General features: G+C 38.0%; 1 protein-coding gene across 1 annotated transcript; it reads right to left on the bottom strand.

Moving 5' to 3' along the window:
• Nucleotides 1-367: 367 nt before the first annotated feature.
• LOC115978295 lies at nt 368-6,055 on the bottom strand. Its single transcript, XM_031100317.1, has 3 exons — nt 6,000-6,055; nt 1,122-1,513; nt 368-1,057 (listed from the first exon to the last, which is right to left on the bottom strand). Exons 2-3 carry the CDS (start codon nt 1,509-1,511, stop codon nt 872-874), a joined length of 576 nt encoding a protein of 191 aa, XP_030956177.1. The 5' UTR covers nt 1,512-1,513; nt 6,000-6,055; the 3' UTR covers nt 368-871.
• Nucleotides 6,056-12,298: the final 6,243 nt, after the last annotated feature.

Genomic DNA, 12,298 nt, shown 5'->3' with positions numbered 1-12,298 from the left:
ACAAAATTCCACCTTGATGGATGTAAGTTACTGATGAAGCCACATGCAATGGCAGAATCCCTAAGAGGATATTAAAAAAAAAAAAAAAAAAAAAAAAAGGGACAAGAACCTTGCAACAAATCAAAAAAAAGCTCAGGCTGAACTTGAGCTCCCCTGAAGAGTTGAGAGTTGCAGGGAACCAACTAAGTGGCAGATCGATGACGAAGGAAGAGGAAAAGTTACAACTAAAATTTTTTGCTAAGTACAAGGCATGGACGAATGTAAGACATCACAAGCATATGACAGACCAGTAAATGAGCAGTCACAAATGCAAGTAAGTGCACAACCATGAATTTAATTAAAAGCCCAAAAATGACGGGTGATTACCATTATTCTTCACATTTAAAGGCCCATAAACACTGGGCTAAAAATATTGTTCTCAAGATAAAAGGAAATTGTTCGGAAATTAGATTTACAAAAAGCCCAAAACATGATGGGCACCCAAAAAAAGAAAAAAAGGAAAAGAGAGAGAGAAAATTTTCATTAAGTATCAAGTTCGTGCGTCAACAGCAACATTGTCTCCAGAAGGGGCGTCACCAGCAGGGGTATTTTCGGGGGCACCAGTCTCAGTGGTAGGGGGCTGGACAACCTCGTCAGCAGTCATCTCCTGGTCAAACTCTTCCAAATCCAGTGTCTCCAAGTCCACTCCGAAAGGATGCTTGACAAGGTACCTCATCAGAAGCTCAAAACCCTTGAAGTACCAGCTGAATAGGACTGTGTTATACTCGTCAGTCATTTGGAAAGCTTCAACAGACCAAGCAACAATAGTTTTAAGCTTCTCCTTAGCTGCCAGAAGCTGATCATCCTTCTTCAGAGTTAACTGACGCTCAGCTCAGAGATCGTTAGCCAAGGTCTTGGTACTTTCCTTCAAAGTGTTGGCCTCATGCATGGAGTTGATGAGCTTCTTCTTCAGCATAGAATTCTCCTCTTCCAAGGCCTCCATCCTGGATGTTAGTGACGCCACCTTGGCCTCTTGAGTAAGATACTTAGAGGTAATATGAAGACTTTCCCCTAACACCTGAAAAGAAATTTGAAGCCGTCAGTAAAAAAAAAAAAGGAAGGGGGTCGCACGAACGTTTTACCTGTACAAGCTTATGGACGTGGCGAGACACAACCTCGTTGACGAGCACGCCGGAAAAGATCTTCAAATCCTCAGCAATCGCGACCCCGTGAGCCTTGTCCACTGCTAATCTCTCATCGTCCCATATGGTAGACGAGCGAGACTCAACCTTCTCCTTTTCTCTGTCAGACAAGCGCGGCCTCTTTGCAGCGGGAGAAAGGATCTCTTCAACCGAGGTGGCAGGAGAGGCCGTCCTTGTAGTCTCGGTACCAATGGGAATGACGGAGGTAGATGGAGTAACGGAGGGGCCCTTCCCTGTGACGCGCACTGACTTCTTCCCGATGTTGGATAACGACTCGTCCTTCTTTGATCTCATCTTCGCATACATATCCTTGTTGAACTTGGTTGTCATTTCTGCAAGAAGGAAACACTCGTAAATAAATTAAAAAAAAGAAAAAAAGAAAAAAAAAAGGGAGATGTATATGAGAAAGCAAGTACTGACGAATTCAACACTTACTCTTTTTTCCTTTAATTTTGAGGTCGCATAAGACGAAGGTAGAAGGCTCTAGCCCGAGGCAATAAAAGGCGAGAGTACGTGGGTCCACAAGATCGTCCCAGCTCTCAATATCCTGCGAATACTCGATTGCCTTCTGCACACGCTCCTTATACCTACTCTTAAGTTTAGGCTGTCTCTTAATTGCACAAAACAAGAGGTAAAGGAATCAGTAGCGAGAACGGCAAACGTAACAAAGCTTAAATGATGAGAAAGAAATAATGACACACCTAAGGTCGGGGTTCCCCACTGACGATACAACCTCGGGAGTTCACCCCAAACCTCGCCAGAGGGAATCTCAAAATCGTCCTAAACACAAAGAAAAACATGGACTTCTAATACCTGAAAGACGAAGGTAAACCCTTGACGATCCTAGTTCTCCATTCCCAAGGCACCAATTCATAGTACTCGTGCTCCTTAGACTCTTTCAGGCAGTAAAGGTAGATAAGCTCGTCTACCTTGAGCATATCCCCGTCATTAGCGGCCAGCCATATCCCCATACAATTGACCACTATCCTCCATGAGTTAGGCATAAGCTGCCCCGGAGCAATACCAAAACGATCCAAGAGCTCCATGAGGAAAGGGTGGACAGGAAACCTCAACCCACAATCGAAGGCAGACTCGTAAAAGCATACCTCCCCGGGGAAGAAGTGACAAGCCTGATCCTCCTCACTAGGCAAGCGAACCCTAACTCACTTTGGGAATTGGAATCTATCCTTAAATCTACCTAACGTATCAGGATCCAGCCCACACTCCTCCTTGAAGGCGTAGAAAGCCCTAACCTCACAAGGGATAGAGACGGTAGTATCCCCCTCCACTGGGTCACCGTTGGACGATAACCCAGTCTCGAGTTCGCTAGACCTAACTTCAGACATCGTCTCCCACTCTCTCACTAAACCCTTGAACCAATCAATCGATTGATGAAGCAAAGGCAACAGATCGGCCAATGCAACGCCCAAACTGTTACCCTCAAAAACAAAGTTCTCAAGGTGTGGGAAAATGCCCAAAGACCCCCCTAAGCACGCGAAGAGGAAAGAAATTGAGGGGCAAGCTATCCTAACTTCAAAGCTACTAACCATGGAAAGATAGACAAAGCATAAAGGGAAAAGATACAAGTTAAACCCTCAATAAATCCAAAACAAACACAAAAGGAAAGGGAGAAACAATCAGAAAATTACCATAGTTTATGCCTACACCGAAATGGGAAAAAAAAAAAAAAATCGTACCTCAGAAAAAAGGAGATGAAAAGCACCACCGCGCAGTACATCGATCCGGAGAAGAGTTGTAGAGCAAGAGTTAGCAAAGAAAGTGTCAGAACAATGATTGGAAATTTTTTGAGAAAAGTGAAAGAAATGAGAAGAGGATAAGTTTCAAATCAAGGCTCAAAACAACTGGAAACCAGCGGGAAACCCAATAGTCCCACAAATTGGAGCATTAACTCCACCAACCGGGATGTGCCACGTGGCCACGACCTATGGAGCACCGCCACTACACATTTAATGCGGTGCGAAATCCCAAGAGTTGCTTACAGTAAAAAAAAAAAAAAAAACCTTTCATCTTCTATGGTCGTCATGACATGTCATGATGACCACAAAATTCGGGTGCAGCTGATGGGACTGACGAAATCAACTGGAGACGAACCCAATAAGACAGATGAGGTCATTCCCTAAGACGAGCCCAAACAAGTGCCCACGTAACTGACGAGGATAGTAGGACCATTCAATGCCGCCAATAATGCCTCGGACGGTTACAAAACCAACTGTACAGATCGTTGAGAGGATATTGAAGCCCAATTACTAAGCAGAAGGCGTTACCAAGAAAGACATTAACACCACAATATTAACCACAACGGCTAGAATCCAAGGCAACATATATAAAGCCCTCACATCGCCAACACAAGGTACATAGACACTCATTGTTATCTTGTTATTCTGTTTCATTTTACGAAGCATTTTCCTGTTCTGACTTGGGCATTGGAAACGTTGTGGCAGGCACCACACCGGTGACTACCCTGAAAGGAGCAGTCTTCTCATTTACGCAGGTATCCAGGCGAGAATTTGGATCCATCTGGGCACGTTCAATTCCACTGACGAAGTCATGCTTCATCAAAACAATTATTAGGTTTTGAGTGTATTTCAATCATTTTAGAGATCTTAGAATTTTCATTTAGACAAGATTTAGTTATAAAATTAGTTATAGTCTAAAGTTACAACCTTATTCAATATCATTAACATTACTATATATTTTGAAAATATAACCGTTAAATTGCACTTTTTTTACGCTCTTAATACATATATAAAATTTTGTGACAATTGGATATTATTTACTATATGATTTATAAGATTATATTTTATTCATAATTTTAAACTACAAAAACTTGCAATTTAAACAATTTATTAATGGCATAGCTATTGATCTTTAATTTTTTAGAAATTTTGCAAGCAATGAGGATATAAGAAGAAAATGTAATCCAATGGTGGATTTGTCAAAATTCACCTCTAATAAAAAGATATTGAATAAGGTTGTAACCTTAGGTTACAACCAATTTTGTAACTAAAAACTTTGTTCTTTTTATTTACTTATTATTTTAGATGTTTTAATGGGATTTTGTTCATTTTTGAAGTTTTTGTGGGTATTTTGTCATTTATGAGGTTTGAGAGTATTTTGGTTATTTAAAAAAATTTTGAAATTTTTTTTACCACTTTAAAAACGTTAAAATACTTTGTCTTAAAGAGGAAGTGTTTTTCTGATCAACAGAAAATGATATCGGTTTAACCAAAATTTTCAACCACCCAAAACATCCCAATATGAGGAAAATTGATGTAGGATAGAATCTACTATTTAATTTTTTTTAATTTATTAATTTTGGTATTTTTATGTAATTTTTGTAATTTTAGGTTTAGGGTATTTATTTCCTTGTTTTTAGATGTTTTTAATGCTTTTTAGGTCAAATTTGGTTCCTATTATGGTTAGATATTAATTAGGACTTATTTTAGAATATATTTTCTTGTTTGTCAAGTTTAATTTACGTAACTCTTAAATAGGCCCCTAAGTATGTAAACGTTTTTCAGAGGTTATTATTAATAAAATTCAGAGTTTTTCTCAAACTTTTCTATAGTGGATTCCAAACCTATCACCTTGGATTTTAGGAACCTCTTGTGGATTCGAGATTTATTACCAGAAATTAGCAATTTAGTTTTTGTTCTATCAAAGAGAGCATCATGTGCGATTTTTTCAGGCTTCCAAGACATCAAAAAATGTTATTTTCAGAATATGTTTTATGCTTTCACAAGTTGGACCTAGGCCTATTGTAATGTCCTAGCAGTCAAGGTAGTAATTATCCTTGTGTAAGTTTATCGTATATATTAAGAATCCTAACCCTTCTTGTAGTTGTAAATTGTAGCTATTGTAACCTTAGACTTTTTTTTTTGTTTTTTTTTTTTTTTTTATACAAGATAGAATTTCTATTATAACCTAATTTAAGTGTACATGTGTGTGAAGCTCCCTACTGGAGACTTGAACCCCGGCCCTTACCCCCCACACCCCACGCCCCACAAACACTTATACCTAGACTTAGCTTGGCTAGGATTAGCTCACTACACATTCTCTGTAATATATTCAGTGTAACACGTACATTAATGTAAAGATGTCACAGTGTGAGGTTTTCCCTAGGTCAACAATACATTGATTACATTCTCTCTTTCACAAGTATTCTCCTCTTTACGTTTTCTGAGTATTTTTCAAATGTGTTTGGACTTTTCCTTCAAAAACATGTAGTGTCAGCTTGCGTTTCCATTTCCTACACTGATGACTGACTTGTAGCGTATTATTATTATTATTATTATTATTATTTTTGCATTATAAAATTGCTAACCCCATTGTTTCACATTTCTGGTTTACATTCCTTCACACAATAATTACATTTTTTTCTTAAGTATTCACATTTTTTTAATATATAAACTTTGAATGTGTGAAGTAAAATTATTAGATTCAGACAAATCGAAACTGATTACAAACAAATATGCACCTAGAAATCCAAAAGAGAGCTGAAAATGTTAGCATCAATGACAAGACAGAACAGTAATAACTACATTGTAAAACCTACATATGGATTCCAAGGTGTTCTATAAGTGAACTGATTGAGAAAGCATGAAAATAAGTCGAAAGTATAGTTAAGAACCCCTCTATATTTACTGCTTCATTACAATCCAAGACAGGAAAACACAAAAGGCGAAAAAGTGTATAATTATTTAATTAATTGACTATTTGATTTATATGTACGAAATCTAAGAAGACAGTGATATATAATATACTTGAGTCACTAAAAGACCAGAAAATCACTCTTACCTTTAGGGAATGAACCTTCTTGAGTGGCTTGCTCTTGAACTAGCAAGCATTCCTGTTTTCCTCAAGCTGATACCTTTAGTTTCCATTGCATAAATATATGTAAAACCACTTATATTGAAGGCAAATGTAGCAGAGACGAGCTGAACCCAACAAAATTTATGCATTTATGGAGTGAAAAATGTATGAACAAGGAGGACAATGAGCATAAGGGCATGTTGTTATATCTTTAGGTAAGCATATAATATGATCAATGCCGAGGATTAATTGTGATCAATGCCTGTTAGCTGGCGGTCTGAAAACGTTGGTGAATCCACGTGACTACCATTCGGTGTTTTCCTAATTTTTTTTCCCCTTAAGAACTTAAGTCTACGTTATCTTCTTTCTCAAAAAAAAAAAAAAAATCTACGTTATCTAGCTATATATATTATTTATTTTTACCTTGCTTTAGGAAAAATTATAAATTATAAGACATGGTTGTGAAGTGGGATTCTTTTTTTCTTTTTGGTAAACGACTTTCGGGGATTCATTCCTCGGTAGAACGTTATTGGACTCCTAATTTATCAATCTTTTACACACATTAATGGACAGAAACTACGCTGGGGATTACATTAAAGATGCAGTGTAAAAGGCATTATTTACACTCTCCAATTAAGCATTGATACATCAGATTTTTCACATTAAAATATAGTGCCCGATGCTCACAATAACAACCCATTAAAAACCAATATAATCCAATATTTACTAAAAAGAGAAAATAGATAAAGAAGAAAAAGCTATTGCCCTACTAAGAGTCTGAGATTGAAATGGTTTATTTTTGTAATTATTATTTATTTTATAAGAAAGCCCAAACGAGAAGTTGGTGGAAAAAAAGAAGAAAAAGACCATCTGTTCATGAACCATCTTTGGAAGTACAACATTACTAATGAAAATCGGATTAGATAAATTGGACAATCTTGTTCAAACAAATTAACAACCAGAAACACAAAAAACAAAATCATCCATTTACGGTTTTTGGGCAGTGTAGTCTGGTAGCAGCAAAAGAATTGTTGACCCTATTGATTGATCCTCATCCTTCTCTTTATAGCTTCAGCAGCCTTTGCATTGGTCAACACTCAAAAGCTTCTTAGCCACATCAAGATCAAACACTTGGGCAGGCTCCACAATTACACAATCGTCATCATCAAGAGGAGTGTCATTGAGATCAAACGCTGGGGCAGACTTTACAATTACACAATCCTCATCAAGAGTACTGTCATTGAGATCAAAGTACGCCTGGGAAGATTTCACAATACAATCCTCATGATCAAGAGGGACATTGAGATCAGGGATACCAAGTGGAGCCATGCAAGAACTCATCAATTCTTCTGCTTGTTTTCTTTCTTTCAACTTCTCATTATTATGACTTCCCATTGGCTATCTCCTTCTTAAACGACTCTATACGTTTGGTGAACTGGTTGATAATGTCAAACAACAACTCATCTCTTTTCCTTTTCAAATTCTTTGGCTTCTTGTGGGCTTCAATGGGCAAGCAAGAAACTGGGGTTTCACTTTCACTTTCAGTTCTTGTAGTCTTGTCAATGCCTGCGGGCACTGAAGGTAATGTCGACCTTGGTTTGGTGCAACCCCAAGTGACTCTGAATGTGTAGCGGCTAAACTTAGATTGCAAGATTACCGAAGGAAGTTGAAGCAAGATTTCACAGACCTCAAGCTCTTTGTTGGTAAACAAAGGGGAAGTAGGGTTGCCATTGTTGCTGCCTTTGTGTTCCATTGTTTTCTCTGCTCTCTATAATAATGTTATTTGGAAACCAAAGACAATGACCAAGTTTTTTTGTGGATTTGATTCAGATAGATATTATATATAGACCCAATTCATTGATATTATCCTTCGACCCCAAAAACGTGGCCTAAATAGCGCAGCACAAAGCCTATAGCCGCGTTTTTGAAACCGTGGCTAAAACTCTGACCTATAGCCGCATTTTCTAACCGTGGCTATAGGATTCAGCCCTATAGCTGCGTTTTTAGAAACGCAGCAATAGACCCCAACCTATAGCCGCGTTTCTCCAGGACAGCTTTGGGCTGCGGTTATCAACACGGCTAAGGCTTCGAACCTATAGCCGCGTTTTTAAAATGCGGCTATAGGTTGTTCCAAGGTAGCTGAATAAGAGTATTTAGGTTTTATTAAACATCTCTTTTACAATTAATAAAAGATAATCCAGTCAATGGGCTTTAACTTTTTTTATTGAACAATTTAAGATTTCAATTGGGTTGAAATCCAATATTTTGGGGATTCGGATCCTCTCCATTTCCCTTTGAAATGGAGAGGCTCCAGTTCACGGACAAGATTTTTTTTTAAATCATCAACAGCCAAATACTTGCCACATCATTTAAAATGTGAACACTACACTTAATTGGGGTTAAACTCTTAAACTAGAGGATTTGTTTAACTCAACCAGACAAAAAGAACCTTTTTGGAGCGTTCAAACTCTCTCTCTCAAATTTCAAAGTTCAAACTCTCTTTCTCACACCAGCCTATCTGAAATTTCAAAGTTTTAACTCTCATCTCCAAGGATTTTCTCTCTCCCCACTAAAAGAAGCTCAACGAAGCCAAGCCAACAATGGCGTACTCAAATGTAGTCTCGAGGTTATCGTCGCGATTACAACCTTTCACTCTCAAACTCGGCAAAAGATCGCTCTCTCCACTCAAATCGTGTTCTCAATCACAAGCCTCTTCCTCTGCCTCCGCCTCCGCCTTCGGGGGACGCTTTTCCCGCATTTCTCGGTGAGATCTTTGAGCTCTCATTTTCTGAAATTTCAAAGTTCAAACTCTCATCTCCAAGGATTTTCTCTCTCCATCCCACGGTCCTCACAGTCGCCGGTGCCACCAGCCATCATGCTATTCTTTTCTCTCACCAGCCCATCTGAAAAATTGGGTTTCCTGCCTAATCACCTTCATGCACTCCAACTGTTTGAAAAATTGCCTCTGAAAAATTTGGTACTTGATTGGCTTATAGGAAAGGGTTTTGTTTTAGAAAATATTATTATGAGTTTGATGTGAGTGAGGGAATTTATGGTTTATTCGTTGTGCAGGAGTTGGGAAGTCATGTCTTCTTCTTCAGTTCACTGACAAGCGGTTCCAGCCGGTCCATGACCTCAACATCGGTGTTGAGTTTGGGGCTTGGATGATCACCATCGACAACAAACCCATTAAGCTCCAAATCTGGGATACTGTAATTTTCTCTTTCTTTCCTTTCTGTATTGCAATTTACACCAAATTCTATTATGAACACAAGCACAATATAAACTATAATTAGTTCGTCATCAGAATATGGCTTGATGATTATTATGAAATGGGTTGCTTATTTATCAAGTGCATTTCCTTAAATTTCTGTGAGCTTGTGAAGGAATTCTAATTTGTACCTTTAGTGACTAAAGTTGTAGATGCTAAAGTTTCCTTGGAAATATTCCAGGCGGGTCAAGAATCCTTCAGATCTATTACGAGGTCCTATTACAAAGGGGTTGCTGGTGCATTGCTTGTCTATCAAAAGAAGACACAAAAATGATACCAAAGCCAATTCCCCCGCTGGCCACCGTAGCCACTGTCATCACCGGTGGACTAATAACTCTCAATCTCGCTTCCACCGCCACTATCAAAGCTATTCGTTTTGCCAGCGAAGTGAAACGGGTAAAACTCAAAAGCCAAACCATCTCTGGCTCCCAAAATTTTTTTTTCTCTCTCTTTTTCTCTTTTGCTAGTCTTTTTGCTTATGAGTTTGATTTTCTTGGTGGGTTTTTTGTGCAGAGAAAGGTGGCGTTGCCTTGTGGGGTTTGCAGAGGAAAAGGGTTTTATAAATGCAAACTGTACAATGGAAATGCCACCATAGAGTGGTCGCCTATGTATGACCCTGTAGCTATCAATCCTTGCCTTTGCCCCACTTGCGAAGGAAACAGGTTGCTCTCTGATTATTTATTATTATTTATTTATTTGTTGGAGCTCTATTTCAAGTGCTTGGTCTACAAATTTTCTTTTGTGCTTTGTTTTGGTTGCTGAGAAAAAAATTTCCTTTCTGCTATTTTATAAGTTGAACTGTAGGAAAAATGCATTGAACAGATTTGGGTAGTTTTTTTGACTGGTTTTTAGTTGCATTTTTAACAATTTCTGAAGTATCCTAACAAAGGGTTATGGAAAGAAGTACATTATGCATGAGTTGAATTTACTGAATTTTTGTGTTTGTTTTTTGGAATGCTAATTTGAAGCAATTAGAAGTTCTAATCTGCCTTTTGAAACTCTTCATGATATTTGAGCATGAAAGCTCAATTTATTTGATAAATCGTGTTTTGAGGAAGAGTTTACTTTTTGAGTTTCCCTATTATGCAATGATTGTAGATAAATATGATGGCTTCTGCAATTTGGAATTTATAGAAAGCCATGTAGTGGCTAATCTTAAATACAGCTATACTCTTCACATTGAAATATTTAATGCACTATGCATATGATTCTTGCACTTTAAAAAATAAGTTTTAGCTTTTAGAGGTTTCAACCAGCAGTAAGTTTTAGGCGACTAACAGAATTTCAAAATGGCAGTAAGTTTTAGTCCTTTGCCTAATCCCCTGTAATTGAAACCTATCCAGACTACTATTCTCAAGACCCTTCTTTTAAGGTACTAGCACTAGATTTGGATGAATTTGCATAAGTCAACTTCTCTGTGTTTATCAACTCAACCAAATCCCATGGACACTGTAAATTGGGAGATATATTAATGCTGATACTTGACAGCCAAATAGATATATAAAAAAAAAATAAAGTATGTAAAGTTGTGATTTACAACTATGTTTTATGTTAGTTTTATTCCATGACAAAAAGTGTTGTAATTGCTCTAATTTTGTTCCTTGTATTTTGTGAGATTTTATTGTATTGAGTTTAGTATTAAGTTGGTGAAGACTCAAGCTTAAATGAAGAATCGGTGGATTTCGCGAGAAACTCGCGAAAAGCTAAGCCGCGAAAGAGCATGTGAGGAGCACATGACTGGAAGTTGAAGAGTCGTGCCAGGCTGTCGTTTTCGCGAGTGTCTCGCGGGTAAGGCCTTCCCTCGAAACAGTCGCGAAACATTCTACCTAGAGGATTTTTATGTGTGAATTCCTTACCCTTCACCCATACTATATATACCCTCATTACCCACAAATGTAAGAGAGGCCATTCAGAGAGAAAAACCCTAGATAGGTTTTCTACAATACACACTCCCATCTTTTTGAGAGAGAGCTACTCATCCTTAGTGAGAATTAATTGTAGCCTCTTCTCCTTCCCTCTCCCATTATCATACCTTGAGAGGAGATTTGTACCCAAACACAATCCACACATTTTCAGAGTGTAGTGAGTGTTTTTGGTGTTGCTGGGAAGCATTGGAAGATGCCAAGGTTGGCGGATGCAACATGGAGCTTGTTGCGGGATCCGAAGAACTAGACAAGACACGGTTCCGAGAAGCCTTGTTGAAGTAGGAGCTTGGAGGGCTTAGGTACAGAGGGTAGATTAGGCTTGGAGGATCTCTTGCTTACCCATGTATCCTAACTGATTGTCTAGTGGATCGATTTCTGCTTAGAGGACGACGGAGAGGTTTTTCGTCGAGTTCTTCGGTTTCCTCTTTGATAACACGTCTCGGTGTTATCTGTATTTGCATCTCTCTTCCCTACTCTTGTTCATTTCATTTTACTGCTGTGTTGCTTTAAATATGGATTAGAGTAGCTCTCGTGTTTGTATGCTTGTGTTTACACTATTCCGCACTTAGTATTAAGTTAGTGTAAAATCAACCAAGCCGTAATTTGAATTAGGGGTCTAAACAAGCTCTTGTGTTTTCACACATTTCGAGCTTTCAAAGTAAAAATCAAATTAAGATCCGCACAAAGTTGAGACCCTTTTTGCAAGTGCCTTTGGCAATAAAGATTTACCCTCCAAGAAATGCAGTACACTATTAGAAGAAACAATGAAGTATCAAGCATCTTATCAGGCCTATAAAATAAAACGGCAACGATGAACAAAAATTGAACACATCATAGCATAATAACAAAGACAAAAGATTGTCAAGGATAGAATTATTAAGTTTGTTTAGTCATTCCATTTTTCTTTGTCTCATCTATTTCTTTCTCTCTCTTTCTTTTATTTCTTTTTATTTAAAGGCACTAGGCAACCAAAAATTGTACTGCCTTTCTATTTCCTGTGGTTGATGCATTGTTCATGGTTGATGCATTGTTTCTTTTTTATTCTACTCGTGATGGGTGCATTGTTCTTTTAAATGTCAATGTCAAGT

Source organism: Quercus lobata, chromosome 2 (genome assembly GCF_001633185.2).
Source record: "Quercus lobata isolate SW786 chromosome 2, ValleyOak3.0 Primary Assembly, whole genome shotgun sequence".
Classification (NCBI taxonomy): domain Eukaryota; kingdom Viridiplantae; phylum Streptophyta; class Magnoliopsida; order Fagales; family Fagaceae; genus Quercus; species Quercus lobata.
Note: the sequence above shows the minus strand (reverse complement) of the source record. Positions and strands in the feature narration are given on the sequence as shown.